At 44.2% G+C, this 17570-nt stretch overlaps 1 protein-coding gene across 1 annotated transcript in view; it reads left to right on the forward strand.

Annotated features, from left to right (window-relative positions):
* The first annotated feature begins 8602 nt into the window (after positions 1-8602).
* The window catches only part of LOC133344582 (glucosylceramide transporter ABCA12-like), a 53993-nt gene continuing 45025 nt past the window's right edge, over positions 8603-17570 (forward strand). The window contains 10 exon segments of the mRNA XM_061554579.1: positions 8603-8797; positions 9836-10000; positions 10804-10993; positions 11764-11903; positions 12576-12689; positions 12932-13022; positions 13872-14045; positions 15184-15493; positions 16190-16304; positions 17025-17354. Coding sequence (XP_061410563.1) covers positions 8747-8797; positions 9836-10000; positions 10804-10993; positions 11764-11903; positions 12576-12689; positions 12932-13022; positions 13872-14045; positions 15184-15493; positions 16190-16304; positions 17025-17354 — 1680 coding nt within the window. The 5' untranslated portion in view covers positions 8603-8746.

Raw genomic sequence — 17570 nt, forward strand, 5'->3', positions numbered from 1 at the left:
ACAAAACCGTCCAATCTGTCTTAAAACGCCACCCCAAACTGAGAATAGAACACAGATGCAACGTGTTACTCCATATACAGACCCTCACCCACCCATCTCCATGCACCTCGACACCCCTCAACGCTTCGCGTATACGATAAACAATGCTGCTACGCGTGAATTATTGTTACCATTTCACAAGAAGTAAAGAAATCCAGAGGATAGTTTTGACCTCATGACCTACATGAGCTTCCCCGTGTGGACTCACCTCTCCTGGTTTTTGTGTTGCACTGTAAAGTCCCACATCTTGACACTGTCACATTCGTATGCTTTGTAAATGTCAATAGTGTTTGGTGTGTTTTTCCCCAGACAAACAAGTATTAAGACGTCACAATATCGTTTGAAATGTGTTTCCACGTGTGTCATTTATATAACAGCTGACAGTATTTGACGATTCAGCAAACTGCCTTGTTCGTAAATATGAAAGTAATCTTGTTGAGATTAGATAGCTCTTTTGTTCTCTAACATCTCTCCCCTCCTCCACATTCCAGATGTGCAAAGCAGCGTTTGTAACTTCCTTGCATGTGGGAACACACAAGGGATGTTCCACGACCTCCTCCAAATGGCAGTTTCCACTGTCGATTTTGGTGGCAGATTCTCAGCAGGTAATTATGAAACACTGCAGGATTGTGGGAGATGGTGGTGGCTTTGGAAGACCCCCATCCAGAAATATATTTATCATGGGTAACGATGATGATGAGTACGTGAAAGATTCTCTCAAAAGATGTAATTAACAAAATAAACAAAGCTCCCTGAATTGACAACTATTCAGCTCCATAGAGGACACTTTGTTTGAGAGGGCTTTACATTGGTTTATGCACGATGCAGTGTATTTACGACTGCAAATACAATACAACTATTTCGTTCTACAAAATCTACTCTCTTGACAAAACTGTGGGTGATAAAACAATAACTAAAGAGCTAAGAGCTTCGTTATTTCGAAGAAAAAAAACCACACAATTCGGTTCAATCAGCTTTGTGAGGCTCATCAGCAGTGCTGCGTTTCCCGGTGTGAGCACAACTTATCGTCCACGCACTCTTTGCTCGCAATTGCTGTTTGCCGAGTGTTCCGAGTGTACGGTAATCACACTGCCTCAGAAGTCAACGCGCTGTGTTCAGAGACACCCTCGCCCTGCGTCGTCTCTGCCGAGCTGCAGGTGGTGCGAGGCAATGCGAGCTGTGCCGACGTCGAGTTGGCCTCCAGAGAGCTGGAGGACATTGCGGCGCAAACATCCGACGGCCTCCAGGCGTTTGCACTCAACTCCTGCCGCTGCCAGTCCCACAACAGCAGCTCCACCGTGCACCTCATCATGAGGTCATTGATGCACGCAGTCCATTCTCCGGACAGAAGCACCGTGTTAAATATTTTTTTCCACCGGTTATTTGAATATTTCTGACGCGATTAGTTGTCAGTATCACGTGTTAAGTTTATTCTCCGTTTTGAGCCATGGTAGGCCTGATTTTCATTTTTGTACTTTGGTATAAATGTGATTTAAACTTGTGAAGACTGGCGACGAAATCTTCACGTCGAAATAAAAAAAATTGGTACCCCACAAGTAATTGAGTAAATTTCTCGTAATTTTTAGGCTTTTAAAATATATTTACTTCGTGTTAAAATATGTTTTATTTCACGTGGTGAGAAATCACAACTTGTATTGTGTGAATGTCGCTGTTAAAGCTGCCGCATCTTATTTCACGGTTTAAACTTGTATGGACAACATCTGCTGTGTGGTTGTGTATGGTGGTAACTGACTTGTTGCTGTACTATCCAGACTCTTGAGTATCGTGACGAAGAATCTTTCCGCTGCTGTGGTGGAGCAGATTTCAAGTTTTATCACTCCTCTCTCTCTATCAGATCAAGCCACAGGTAAAAAGTTACTTGAAGTGGTGCCGGATAATTTTTATCCACAATCACCATAGGTTATTTTCACGTATAAATATCCGTTAATTGGCTGGAAATTAAAAAAAAACTAAATCCCAATGCAGTACCCTCCTGAAAAAAAGTCATTAGACTCAGTTGCTCTCCTGGCTGAATAAGTATTTAATACTATGACACGTGGCAATCGAATTGCAGATTCATAATAGAGGTTTTTTGGGGTTAGATCCTGTAAATATATAAATGTGTCGTTAAATCCGCCACCACCCGACACAGCCAACTAGTAAGGGTTGTCACGTAAACAGAACGTGCCAATTCGTCACTAGTACAGCACACCGGTGTGTTGGAGAGCCAAGCCACAACATTTACAATCTGAGTACGACGTTTCGCCAGTAATTACGACCAGCTTCATCAGACGACAGCCAGATTTGTGGAGGAGTCCACCTGTTTCGTCCTGAAATAGAGGCGTAGATGCGATGACAACACTTGTGTGCTCTTCTTGCGCGAAGTGGGGGGGAGGGAGAGCATTCATGAATGCATATAAATGACTATGGGCATCCATTGCCGTTCGAGTTATTTATATGGTAATAAATGTACATGATGCATGCACATTATGCGAGCCCATTGTTCTTGTACATCCTGTCCATTGTATGTGCTGTACTAGAAACGAATTGGCATGCTCTGTCTACGTGACAAATCTTACTAATTGGCTGTGTCGAGTGGTGGCAGGTTTAACGACACATTTACATATTTACACGATCTAACCCAAAAAAACCTGTATTGTGGATGAAATTGGTCGCGAAAGCCTACTCCGTGTTAAACTAATGGCAGATTGTATGGGGAAGTTCGCCCTCTGCTGTGTTCTCAGACACGGGGCACACTGCTCTGCCAGATTTTCGAATGGATTTTCCAACTCATGAGATAATGGCTGGGATTACATGTGTGGGGGGGGGATAACACAACATTCTACGTAAAATACTCTCACTGAGCTCTTTCTAAACTCACTGTCAAAAGTCGTTCATCATCACAAAGCCACACATTGCCGAAGGCTCAATGAGTTCATCTTACTGCAGGGCATTTTTCTGGAGTATTGTACTTTATTTATTGCAGACACAAAGTCACCGTACTTTGTGTTAAATCATTTCAAGTATTTTAAAATAATCATGTCATAAAAAAGCAACTGTATTTGTCTGCATTTGGCATTGTAGTCAAGTCAGTACACCAGAGTACGTCTTCACTGCCTGCGTAAAAAACTGGGTTTTAAATATCTCTGGTCAATGTCTCCAGTAGGGGCTGCAAGGTTCGGGGCAGTGTCGGTCTACAGCGTGCAATGTGCGTGGATTCTTGGTCATGAGATTTTCATTTTCTGTTGACATTTTCTGCATCCTTTGTATTTTTCAGAAGAATGGATTAAAACTCTCATTGATGTTTTAACAGAAGAAGGAAATGCGACCACTGATGAGAAGGTGTGTGTAACAAATATATCGAAACGTAATAATGATTTACCATATTCCAGCTTTTCAATAGCAGTTCAATGAAATCGCAAACGCTTTCAATTCACAATAGACAGACATGGGGGAAAAGCATGTCTCTCTTTAAATGTCTTTGCTGGGCAAAATAATGTCTTTAAATTTAATTCATCCCACCATATGTCTAACATCACTTTCAGGAGTGCAAACCCACCTTTGCGCATAATGACAGCAGTTGCATGATATGAATAACTCAATAGTTAACCACGTCTTAATTAAAGGCAGTTCAATAATGCAGTGCTTTTTCAATTGACTCATTTTTGACAGTTCAAACCAGAAAGAGGAACGTGTGGATTAAAGAAAGATATGCATGTCAAAAACCTCCCCATTAGCTGTCAATAAAAGTTAGTGGTACTCGAAGGGATGGTGGGCCAGTGGTTGAGACAAACAGGGGACCAGCAGCCGAAGGAGCGAGCGTGTTCACGAGGGTGACAACCGCAGAGATGGAGCGATGAGATGGGTTACTGTGCAGCATTGAGATTGATATTTGTCAATTGTTACTGTGTTTAGCAAGAAACTATAAAACTCAACAGAATATCACCTGGTCAAATAAAGTACATTTTATTCACATTCCTTTTTATAAAATAACCTTTTTTGGGAGAAGGGGACAAACATCCTTTGGTAACAGGACATCAAAAGTGTGGACGCCACCAACTTCACTGGACTACTAATTAAAATCTGAATTAGTCTTCAAAATAATCTTAAATCACAACAGAAGAACACCTGCAAGTGCTATGCATTATTAAAAAAATTGTCATCGCTCATTGCATCAAAAACGTCACGTGTTTCTTGCTAACGTGAGCAGGTGACTTCCAGTGACGGAAACCAACCCATCGTTATCCAGTGTTACCAAACGACAGTTACCGATCCAAAGTCGCGCGTTGTCATCTCGATGAAGCGAAGAAGCAGAACGCCGCGGCCCAGCTGACTAACCTTTGTGGCGCTGTCTTAGCTCGCGCTGGTGGTGGCTCGTACGGGAGAGCTGTTTCCCCGCTCGGCGCTCGAGACGCAGCTGCTGGCGCTTCAGATGGTGCTGAGGGCGGCGAAGGATCCCGTTGGGGAGCTGACGGTTTTCGGGGAGGCGGTGCTCTTCCTTCTGGTCGGTGACGCCACCGAGCGGATTCAACTTCTCAACAGGTGCTGGCACTAGTTCAGGATAACGTTCAGTAACAGGAGCATATCGCGTGGGTGCTGCGGCCGTCTGGAACGCTCTTCTTTTCAATGTTGGGAAGCCGCTGGAGAGCTACGCACTTTCAAGCCATCTAAATTGAGCGGCTTTTTGTGTTGTGTGTTGTCTTTCACCCCACATCTCCAATTAGCACGGTTGGCTACGTACGGTGCAAAAGAAGTTCAACATACATAGATAATGGGCACGTGATGATGCAAGATTTAGATCCATTCTCATATGTGCTTAAATATTTGTAATTGGCTCATGTTATTTCATCTTATGATGAGGAAATCAAATATTATTGACCATTGTAGATGGGATGATGGTATTGTTGTTAACTGTAGATGTGTTGGTGGTATTGTTCTTAACTGTAGATGTGTTGGTGGTATTGTTCTTAACTGTAGATGTGTTGGTGGTATTGTTCTTAACTGTAGATGTGTTGGTGGTATTGTTGTTAACTGTAGATGTGTTGGTGGTATTGTTGTTAACTGTAGATGTGTTGGTGGTATTGTTATTAACTGTAGATGTGTTGGTGGTATTGTTCTTAACTGTAGATGTGTTGGTGGTATTGTTCTTAACTGTAGATGTGTTGGTGGTATTGTTATTAACTGTAGATGTGTTGGCGGTATTGTTATTAACTGTAGATGTGTTGGTGGTATTGTTATTAACTCATTGATTGCTCTTTTTATTTTCAGGACTTTGGCGCTGATGAATCAAGCATCTAATAATACTTTAGGAGTCTTTAGTTCCCTGGACATACCTACGAACGAAATGAATGCATTTAACCGTAAGTTCACGATCAGAAATATGTACAATTAAGTTTTTGCTGTAGCACCTGATTGTCAAGGCAACCATTATATTTAAATATATAAGCATAAATATTGCTAAAGGATTATCTTCACCTCAACAGCAATATACAAACTATGAAAAATGTGGTCTTATAAAATGACATAACATTAAAGCAGCAGAAATGTTTGGCACAGCTGTGGAGTGTGTTTGCAGTTGTCGTAAATTAATTAAATCACGGTTAGATCATATTCAATGGCAAATCCCTGTACATAATTTGTTGCGATGGCATTGTAGTCGAGTGCATTGCTATGAACATGTAATAGCAATGTACAGCCATGAATCAACTGGCTATGCGACACGGGATTGACTGTGCCATGTTGGCCATGAGGGTTAATCCACCGCAACTCCACGGAGCTGCGAAGTGTGGCTTGGTGAGGATAACGCGCCGTATATTTACGTATGTTGAATTTCATTCACACCGTACGTAGTCAACTGTGCTCACCGGAGGTGCTACAAAAAGTCCAAGCATAAATAGCCCGGAGCTTAGCGAAAGCGCTGTCATCAATTGAAGTTTTTCGAGTATTTCGAACAGAAATGTTCAAGGACAAAAACTAGTGCCGCATATGCCATTGTATTAAATGAGCCACATCCTTTCCGTCATCAAACACACCTGGCTATTAGACATTGGTTATCCCCATAGAAATCCATGGCACTATTCCTGTAGAAACAAATGAGCTTATACATATCCCTAAACACGTTCCTTCGGAGTGGGCAGGAAGGAACTTGGTTGGACAGCGCATTCGTGCACGACAGACAGACAAATAATCCCTGGTGGGCAGTGTGGAACTTGTTGTTCGTACCTGTGTGTGTAAAAGATAACTTGACTTTAGGTAGCCCCCTTAGGCCCCTCCCCTGACCACCCCCCATATCCTCAGGCCCCTCCCCTGACCCCCCTTCCCTTAGACCCCTCCCCTGACCCCCCTTCTGTTAGGCCCCTCCCCTGAGCACCCCCCCCCCCCATATCCTCAGGCCCCTCCCCTGATCCCCCTTCCCTTAGGCCCCTCCCCTGACCCCCTTTCTGTTAGGCCCCTCCCCTGAGCACCCCCCCCCCCCCATATCCTTAGGCCCCTCCCCTGACCCCCCCTCCCTCAGGCCGCTCCGCTGACAGCCCCCCTCAGGCCCCTCCCCTGAACCCCCCCCCTCAGGCCCCTCTCCTGACTCCCCCCTTCCTTAGGCCCCTCCCCTGACCCTCCTCCCTTAGGCACCTCCCCTCTCCGTACCCGGCAGTAGGTCTCCACCAATCAAAGAGCTGTTTGTAAGGTCTCCACCAATCAAAGAGCTGTGTGTATTATATATTTATTTATGCACGACAGACATACAGACAGTCAGACAGACAGACAGCTAAATATTCCCTGGTGGGCAGTGTGGAACATTGTTCCTCCCTGTATAATGGGAGACTAACAAACAGTTCTGCTACTTTACTGTTACGTCTTTAAAAAAAGATGCCTACGTCTGTTCTTTAAAGGCTAGATGATGCTCGTCTGTATGTACACACTTTCGTGGCATTGTGGGATTTTTTTGTCCACGGAAGCATGCGACGTCATTCTGCTTCACGTTTGTGAGGGCATGCTGTGTGACAAGGTGCGCGTGCTGCGGTTGAGCTGCTGTGTGACGAGACGTTTGGTGTGACCTGCAGAGGTGCTGGTGCGGGATCTGCTCAAAGATACCGGCAGCCTGGTGGAGCAGCTCCGGCAGCTGACTGGCCTCTCAGAGGGAACCATCGCGGCATTTCTCGGAGCTAAATTCACAACATCCCAGGTACCCGCCCAAAAGAAACAAGAGCACTGCAGGCAACGCGACCCTCACAAACCCCCCATTACTTACAAACCACACGGTATTATAAGTTTAACACGTAGGCTTTCGCGACCAATATCCATAATAGAGTTTTTTTGGGTTAGATCGGGTAAATATATAAATGTGTCGTTGAAGCCGCCACCACCCGACACAGCAAATTAGTAAGGTTTGGAGAGCAATTAACAACATTTACAGTCTGAGTACCGCGACGTTTCGCCAGTAATTACAACCAGCTTCATCAGGTGACAGCCAGATTTGTGGAGAAGTCCTCCTGCTTCGCTCCTTAAATAGAGGCGTAGATGCGATGACATCACTTGTGTCTCTTCTTGGGCGAAATGGGAGGAGGGGGGGATTATGAATGCGTATAAAAGACAATGGGTATACACAGTATTGATTCATAATTCGTTTATTTGGGATTACATTGTGTAGGTACAGTATCTTATCTTAACGGAATTTATATAGCACCTTAACCAAGGCACTTTACAAATAATTAAGAACGGTACAACGTGGCATGTGATGGTGGAGATGAGGTGAATGTGGAGGGGAAGTTTGTTTCAGTGAAGGGGGGCCACAAAAAGGTATATGGAATCGTGAGTTATTCCGTGTATTGCCTTACAAAGTCAGTTCGATAAATGTGAATCTGGGGAAATTTACCTTTTGACATTGTAGTTTATTGACTTCAACTTAATCGTGCTCCATTCAAAATATATATAATTTTTTGCATAATATTTATTTATACAGGAGGAATCCGACGAGCTTTAAAGCCCTTTTTCACAGATGTCCAGTCATAAGGTTAAAACGGTAACCTAATGTTGGTGGCAACCAACAATATGGGAAAGTCTCATTCGTATACAAAGACCAACGAATATTAATGAAAAAAAAATAGGCTTAACACTATCCGGCAATAAAACAGTTGTTATGATATTCAAACACCAAATAGACACCTATTTCAAGGAATAAAGTCTGCATTAACCACAAATGTTTTGGTAATATATACATTGTCTTTGCAACTGATTGACCTACACAAGAGACAGCCTTTTTATGGCCTTCTCTCACCAGTGTTAGACCAGAGAACGTACAAAAGACAACACATAGGCAACGCCCTTGCAATAGGCGTCCATTTGGTACTTGAACATCATGTTTGAACATCACACCTCCGAGTAGCATGTTTGGCTACGTAGGTGCGAAATAAGTTCAACATATACGTAAACACGCATCGGCTTCAGTGTTGTTTTTCCCGCACCTCTGAATGACCTTTTAAGTTCGACTTGCACACCTTATAAATGTTGTAATGAACGAATGCACAAATTTATTTCTTCCACGTGCGTGTTCTTCTTGGCAAGGTTTATGACCTGACGCCACTGATGATGCAAAGCGTGAGCCAAACGTGCAACTGAAGAGACCCTCACGCTGCTTCTCAAGTTCCCGGAGGGCACAAGCGGCAACGTCAGCCGTGATCTCTGCTCCCTGAGCCCACTTGCCTCCGTCAAGATGGTCATTACTCTGTTGGAGCACATCAATATCCGCAACGTCATTTACAAGGTAGGCCGCAGGCTTTTGTCTGCAAGGTACAGCACGCACTCACAAACTCCCCGTATCTGTGATCATGTCGAGGGCGGTATTGGACGGATCCTATTATCCGCATTTACCTGAGGAAATTGCTTCTCTCATTACTCGTTTTATCCACGCAGTTGTCTGGACACAAACGTGGCTAAGAGGGTTAATGCAGTACTATTTATATGGCTGACTCGGCTTCTCTGTGAAAAAATACAAACGTGTGTGGGAAGCCACTGCTAGTCGACTCATCTCAGGATAAACTTGGATATTAGAACAAAATCACCTCTGCTTCTGGATAAGCCCCTCTTATCCGTGAAAACACGTGGATGATGGGAAGAGTGGACGCATTTAATAGTGGAAGTTATTAAGGATACTGTAATATGTAAAGGATGGGTGAGACATTATTTCGTGGGATATTCTCATGAGTTCGAGAAGGGAATATCTGGTCAGCATTTGTATCCAGAATAAACTTGAACACCTGCCTGTCTAAGCGGTAGTGGCACTCATGGAAAAAAAAGGTAAATTATCATTCTCTTTGGGTCTTTCAGTAAAGTCACGTAGATAGAAAAATAATAAAATAAAATCACGACGTTTCGATCGCAACACAAGCAATCGTCTTCAGGTGAAAAAATACAGCAGGTGGACTGCTGAGGCAGGAAGAAATATGGCGAGAGAGCTGCTGCAGCCAAAGGTTAGAAATGTTTGAGATGGGTACAACCCAAGGGTAAGTGGGCAGGGCTAGAGATTACATTATCATTCTTGGACAAATTGTAAAACAATGTCAGGCCAGAGAGGAAAGATGCATGAAAGATTATTGAAAATTGATGTTGATGAAATTCATGGCCTGTGCTCGAGTGAGTGAATGTCAGCAAAACAAGACTGTGCAATGCTGTCGACATGAAGAGGCATTCATCGATAACTTTAGTATCTTATACACGCGTGTTTTGTGTTTTGCGTGCATGCACAATAGATGTGTTTGTTGTATGTAATTGCGTGTGTTCATGCATCATGTACATTTTACAGATGCTGACTCCCCAGATACTGAAGGACTTTGAGAACCTCCTGTTAATAGTGGTTGACAGGCTGCTAATGATAATGCAAAAGGTAGAGCCATTCATGACGACCTTGCCACAACTGCTGGATGCGGTGAGGCAATTGAACATCAGCGACATAATGCAGTCATCCCAGGTAACGCCTCGCTCACACTGCAACAGCCTCTGTGGCCCGCTCTCAACAAATACACACGCTTACTCGAAGAGAATTGTTCCTCACTACACATGGCATCTTTCCCTTCAATATCTATGTATTGTAAAGATGTGTGGCTTATTTAATTCGAGTTTAGTTAATTGATTCTATCTATAACAGACCCTTCTCCAACGGTAAATGAGAATGTATACGTTAGAAATGTATTGCATTATCAAGTAAAAAAATATCACAGGTCAAGCTTATTGTGAATAGCATATTTTACAGGCAGTGCAGAGTCCCAACGCTGACAATGGTTCCATACTTTTATGGCCGTGAGCTGGCTGGAAATTCCTCATTTCTATGGCGGAGACGAGTGTTTCAATAGAACAATCGCCTCATTCAGGTATTATATCAACTAAATATGGATGGCCACGAGTGATGTAACTTATAATGATGTTCTAGAATGGCAAACATCGCACAGTGGCACTGTGGTGGGCAGATGCCTCCACACGACGCCGTTTTTTATATTCCGTCAACCCTGGATGGACAGAGGATTTTAATTTTACCCCTCACCTGGAATTGAATTCGCAATCTTGGATTTGTGAGTCGAGCCACTCTGCAACGGTGGCACCAGACTGAAAAGAATAATAAAGCGAGTGAATCAATTAAATACGCATTTGAAAGGGGTACTATAATTGGAGGGAATAATAAGGATCCATGATTTGTGAGTGTAACCGTAACGTACTTCTACCCACGGGGCAAACAGGGCTCCCGCTTCACCGAGCGCTGCGCGGTTCTCTGTCCAGTCCCCAGGTGCACGGCAGGCGAGAAGCACAAACACTCAGTCCCTGAGTAAACTCTCAAAGACCTTCTGCGCTGGGACCACCCAGAGGATGTTGGCAGACGTGAGGATGGCCAATCTTCCCACCCCATTACCATCATCATCGCTCTCCCCTGAAGACTTCAAGGCTAAATATAACATCCCCTACGGCACAAGTGAGTTGGGGGACGTTTGGCGGAGGTTACGTAACAAATGGGATATAAATGGCTATATGATTCTCAACTATGTGAATCGTGGAGGTAGAGTGTATTGTTACGATAATCCCGCACCACGCAACAGAACCAATCAATTCACGTTGTCACGTGGGCAAATACGCCAATTGATTTGGTTTTTCAGCAAAAAGGGAGTGTTGAAAAGAAAAATGTTGACAATTTTATACAGCGTTGCGCTGGAGAATACACCCAACATCATTGGGTGTTAACAGAAGCTCAGCGCTCATGTGGCTATGAGTAGTTGATTTATTATTTATGTATATGTATTTTATTGAGCATACATCTCCCTTATCTCTATGGAATATTGGCACTTTTGGTCTTTGTGAGCGCATGTGGAGGTGTCAATCGCATTGGCCACGATACATTATTTACATGCAACTAGAAGTGCATTAAATGGTATCAGAGTTTAGTTTCGTTTGCCCTGCTACTTGAAGGACCTAGCCCTAACCCGAACATTACCACACCTTACCTCATGTTGTCACAAGAGCAATAGTGATCGGACTAAGATGAATCAAGAACGAGAAGATTAACTTTTAAAGCAGCCTGACAGCCTTCCTCGTCGAGCCCGTTGCCTTTTGGGGCATCGGGGCCTGACTCCTCTCTGTCCATTGCTGCATCTTTCAACCGAGACAGCTTTCATCTCGTCTCTTGTTCAATGTTCGGCCCTCAGTGATTACCTCGTGACGTGTTCTACCCCCCCCCCCCCTCCCAAGGCCCCTACTGTCTCGATGTGTACACGGACATCATTCATGGCAAAAACGGCGAAGTGATTTGGCGTTTCTTGAAGCCGCTGATGTTGGGGAAAATTCTGTACACGCCCAGGAGTGCAGCGACCGAACTGCTCATCCGCACGGTGAGGCTGCATCCCCCCGGGCGCTGCAGCACACCACGCCTGTCGCCTTCGCCAAAGAAGTGTTCAAAATTATGTGAATGAAATCAATATTAAATTAACTTCCTTGCAGTGATGTAACGGTTATCATGCTGGACTTGCAATCCAGAGGTTCACCCGTTCGATCTGCTGGCAGTTGGAAGAATGGGCAAGTGTCTCAAATCTCCCCACCTCTGTCCTCCCGGCAGTTTAAATGGGCACCCGACATTTGATTTTGCAGGTCACGTGGTGGTGGGGTAAAGTGTGGGTACTCCAAACTGTTCGATGACGTCTGGCCAGCTTGGAAGAGTAGGACTCAAAATACCCTGCAGAGATGCTCTAGAGAAGAGCTCTTACTAGCGAGAGAAGCGCTCTCTAGCGAGAGAAAGAGAGAGAGCTAGCGAGAGAAGCTCTCTCTCTAGTGGACGGCCTTCTGCCAGCAGTGAGCGAGCAATTGTAGGGCTGCACCTTTAAATAAATCTCGAATTTATTATGTAGTGAAAGAAGTAAACATTTAATCATATCCTGTTTTATGCAGCTGCAGTAATAGTTAATAAACTAATGTATCAAACCATTTGTTTTGTTATTCTTTGTCCCTAAACACGTGTACCTAAACATGTGTACTGATGTATAGTTTCAATGTTTTGTCATGTGCAGGCCAATTCAACATTCCAGAAAATGGGGGAATTAAGCAGCTATGCCCAAGAATGGTTGCATGCCATGGGTAACCAAAATGCCAACTTGCAGATCCAACAATTGGGAATACTGAAGGTAAGTTTAATTTGATCTCGGTGCATAAGCAAAGTAAAACGCTGAACTAAATTATTATTCTGAAGAAAATGTGCTGAAATATATGCATTCATGAAGTATACGAAAGGTAATCGTAGAGTATTGTTTAGTTGTGATACATTTTATGACAATTATGTTGAGGTAAATGTGGTTTTGATGATCAAATGTGTCCAGCTATTGTAGATGTGATTTCCTGAGTGTGGTTTTCTTCTCTTCCGTGTCAGAATGCCCTGGCAAATCCCTTCGTACAAGGCTTCATCAGAAGTCAAATGAACATAAACATGACAAGCTTCATGCAAAACTTAAAATCTTTTGGTAAGATTTTCTCAAACGGTCTGAAAAGCTTTACATGTATTTTAATCCGTACTTTACTGTATTATTTTGTTTTAGTATATTATAAAGAAGTAAAGTGTTAGGTACAGGTTTTAAAATATGGATACAACATTTTGAAATGTCTCATTGCGATGAACCATTTATATGCATGTCATGAATCGCTAATTCCGTTTTCATTACGATTCACTTGGTTACAATTATTATAAAATGCAAACATTTTACCAAATAAGTACTGTTTTTTAAAGTGAAAAGGAGAGGAAAATGTAAATCATAATTAAAAAATAATTATGCTTTATTTCAAACATTGCTTACCACTTAAGAGCAGGAAGATATTGCAATGTACTGAATAAATAAATTTAGGATACAGTGGATGTAAGGAGAGGTTGTTTGTTGCTTTGTACAAGTGGAATAATTTTCCCTCCTTTCAGTTGGAACCCCAGTATATCTAATTTTAAACACTAAAGCAAAGACCACACGCCTTGCATGGACTCTTTATCCTTTCTAACACCCATAGTAGCACTTTCCTTTGGAACATTCCATTAAGATGATGGTGAATGTGTTAGCAATCAGTTTGCCTGTGTGCGCTACGAATCCAGTGACCCGAGTTCGATTCCCACTCACAGCCAACACCAGTGACGATTATCTGAACCACTCCTGGGCTGCCTCTCGGTTGACTCAGCCTCAAATGAGAATCTGGTGTGGTGTGTGGGCATGGTGTTGGTCACCCACCCCCTCGTGAGTACTGTGCCGGCCTTCATATGTGCTTTGCTGAACAGCACTTGCCCTAACAGTATTAAGGCTAAACAGGGAATCGTTGTCCTTGTATCGCAGAGGAGCTTGGAGTTCAACTCACTGACACTACAATGGATAACTTGAAAACGCTTTCCACGCTCATGGTGAACATCTCATCGTGCGTGGAGCTCAACCGCTTTGTGCCGAGCGATTCTGTGGAGGAGCTCAACAAGAGGGCCATTGGACTCAACAAGGAGAACAATCTCATGGCCAGTAAGTCTGCACACTCTTCGGGGAGATGCTCTCCTGAGTCAACACCACCTCTTTAACCCGGAGCTACATGACGAAGCACTATTCTCGTTGCTAAAACGGCACATTGTGTGGGATTTTCTTGCCATATGCTTCAGCTAAAAGTTCGCCAGTCATGCTGTTTGCCTTTCGAATTCACACAAGTGATACTTTTAGGGTGACACAATTCGCACTTTCATTTACTGAATTACTATGGTAATGCAACAACATTGTCAGCAAACGTGAATGTGTCGCTCCACTCAATAAATAAAGCAAATACGCACGGTACAACTCACTTAGTCGCTGTTGTTTTCACTGCAATAATGCTACTTAATGAATTATTGCTGGTCACAAATACAGTACCCAAGAAAACAATCTCAGTGCTCAATTGTACAGTGGAGTTTTATGAACACTAACTCACTTGTGGCACTCATACCAGTTATATGGTCAACGGGTACTGATGATAAATTATACTCCACTACGGTTACAGTAATAACATGTCACATGATGATTATTATGGTGCAATTTTGCATACTGACTGGTCTCCATGTGGACATTGTAATAAATCTCAAACATCAGGCACTTTCTTTAAGTACTGTAATGATCACATGTGCCAAAAACTGATAAAGCTTATCTCCCGTAAAAAGTTGTCAGACTCATTGAAGCTTCCAGGGTAATTAATTGTTCTTTATCATTATTATTACTACTGCGAAATGAGTGTCAGAAATTTCAGTCACCAATACATAGCACAAATAATTACAGACTAACGGGAAAGCCATCGTGTGTCTTTCGAATCTACACAAGTCGTATGGATTTTTCTTCGGGTGCCTTTGGTTTTTCCCTCCACATTTTTTAATGTAATGGCTGCGATAAGTTTCCACGTGATCATAAGCCACTTCGTAGAGCTATCATTGTGGCCCAGGTCACTTCTGAAAAAATATCTATACAGCTCAGTGGGCCTTACCTGGTAAAATATAATATATAATTTATTTTAATAGTCTATGTCAGTTCCACGGTGGCGACCGCACAGCGGTTTGACTGCGGTCCGCCCATCCGAAAGGAGCTGGAACTGCCGTGCGGCCCTGCACTTCAAACATTAATCTCTTACGTTGTTGCTCCGCAGGTGTTATCTTCCACCTCCCTGAGGCACAGAACCGCTCCCGTCGTGCCGTCTCAAACCTCCCGCTGGCCACCCACCTCAACTACACGCTGCGGCTGAGCATTCAGAACGTGATGCGCACAGACTACCTCCGAGACCTGGTCTGGGTGCCGGGTCCGCACACCAACCAGAATTACATGTACTACACGCACGCCTTCCTGCCCATCCAGGACATGCTGGAGCGCGCCGCCATCTCCCTGTACATCGGGCGGGATGTCAGTGAGCCGGCGCTGCAGGTGCAGCCCATGCCGTACCCCTGCTACACGGACGACTCGTGAGTGGAACGCATGGCGCGTGCCTCTCGTAGGCCGATGCAAAACCATCATGAGCATTGCCGTGGGGAACGAAATAAACAATCAAAGGATAAGTATCCTTCGTAAAAAAATCTGTTAGCCCGCGTACACATTTTAAAGTCTTTACAACACTTCCAGTCAATCACAGGGCACTTCTGGGAGTAAACTATTTCAATGCATGCAAACTCTGGACCGGTTTCAACATTTATGATCTACATCAGCAGTAAGGCTAGCTTGAACCGAGATCAGTTGTAGGTCAAAGCCTAATACTTTCATTTTCAGTAGCACATACTGCATGCGAGGCTGCACAGTTGAATCGGGTAGAGCCCTGGGTTAAGACTCTACAGCAAGTACTCCAATGTGTCTCTGCTACCTTACGTCATCATTTTAATTGGCACATTTGCTGAGGTCATCAAACTTCCCGTGTATTGGTGTATTTTATTTTATTTTAAGTCATACTGGGTCTTCAACTTCCAATGTCAAGCATGCTCGATTGACAAATTGCCAAGAACGCCACTAGTCTATAACTGCAGAGTTGCCGATCCACGTCAAGATCGGCTAATCGTTTTTTTTGTTTAAGTTCCTTTGCCGTAATGGCTCATGCGTCCACACTTTGTGACTGCACGTTGAGTGATCATCGCCATGTGCTTGGCCGTGTGCTTGTGGATGACGCGCAGGTTCCTGCACAGCGTTGGTTTGATGTTTCCCATCCTGTTCATGATCGCATGGATCCTCACAATTGCAAGCACTGTCAAGTTTCTGGTTCAAGAAAAGGAACTCTGCCAGCAGGAGGTAGGCACTTATAATTATTATAATAAAAAAAATAACTGTGCTTCATCACCTAACTATGCAATACTGTTACATTGATGGCTACGGGTGAAACAAAGTGTCGATTGTTTAAATGTTAAATGCATTACATTGTGCATGGCGAATTAATTACAGTTTCTAACACGAAAATGTTACCTTTAGGCTTATGGCAGAAACAAAAAAACAGAATACCAGATAAGTAACACAAACGAGAGAGTACAAACAAGACCAAACAACAACCTATGAAATTGTCAGGCGATTAATCGTCGGCATGCGGATTAATGTCACGATTCCGGGCTGTGGTCCGGTTCACGAATCGGCTGGTTTCGTTTACGCCGCGGTGGCAGCCATTGGTGTCCCTCACCAATGGCTGCTCCCTCTTCGCTTCAGAGCAATCGTTTCGCGAGCAGGGTACGCTGTAAACATAGTTTGTCTAGAGTAGGCACTTAAATGGTGGCCATCAGCATGTAAAACAAAATAATATCACAATTTGTATAATTATCTTAGCACGTTTATTGTCATTGTATCATTACCAATGCTTGTAACAATCTTGGGATGTAGCAATAGAATGTTTGGGTCAGCGGCGTTGACCCTGCGTCACGTGACGCCTCTCTTGACGACTACCAGCGAGTGAACAAGCGGTGACGCGGCCAATCGTCCACGCCGTCTGTGCTAACCCCACACCTCGCCCCGCGTCCGTCACAGTACATGAACATCATGGGCGTGCGGCCTGCGAGCCACTTCCTGTCGTGGCTGCTCCAGAGCTGCGCCCTGCTGCTGCTCATGGTGATCCTGCTCACGGTCATCCTGAAAGCGAGCGGGACGCTGCCCAGCACCAACTGGGCACTTCTCCTCGCCCTCTTCCTGTGCTTCGGCATTTCCGTGCTGGCGATGGGGTACATGCTGAGCGCGTGCTTCACGCACACCAACGTCGCCTCCCTCACCGCCTGCTTCATCTACCTGCTCAGCTTCTTCCCGTTCCTGGCCCTCTCGAGCCTCACGCTGACGCTCACGCGGTGGCAGAAGTCGCTCATCGTGAGTACACGCCCGCGGTGACGAGAGCGCGCGCGTTGCACTGCCACTCACGGGGTAAAGAGGGGCGGCGGTCGTGCTCGTGTGTTGAGGCGGCGCTGCTGAAGGTCCCGGCTTCTAGACGTTCAAGCTCTAGGCAGTGTGGCTAGTTTTGCACTCCCTGCCAAGTCACAAAAGGCTGCACGTTGAATCGATCGACTGCACATAATTCTATCAAGA

Source organism: Lethenteron reissneri, chromosome 20, assembly GCF_015708825.2.
Source record: "Lethenteron reissneri isolate LAM-NWPU_2019-01 chromosome 20, ASM1570882v1, whole genome shotgun sequence".
Lineage (NCBI taxonomy): Eukaryota > Metazoa > Chordata > Hyperoartia > Petromyzontiformes > Petromyzontidae > Lethenteron > Lethenteron reissneri.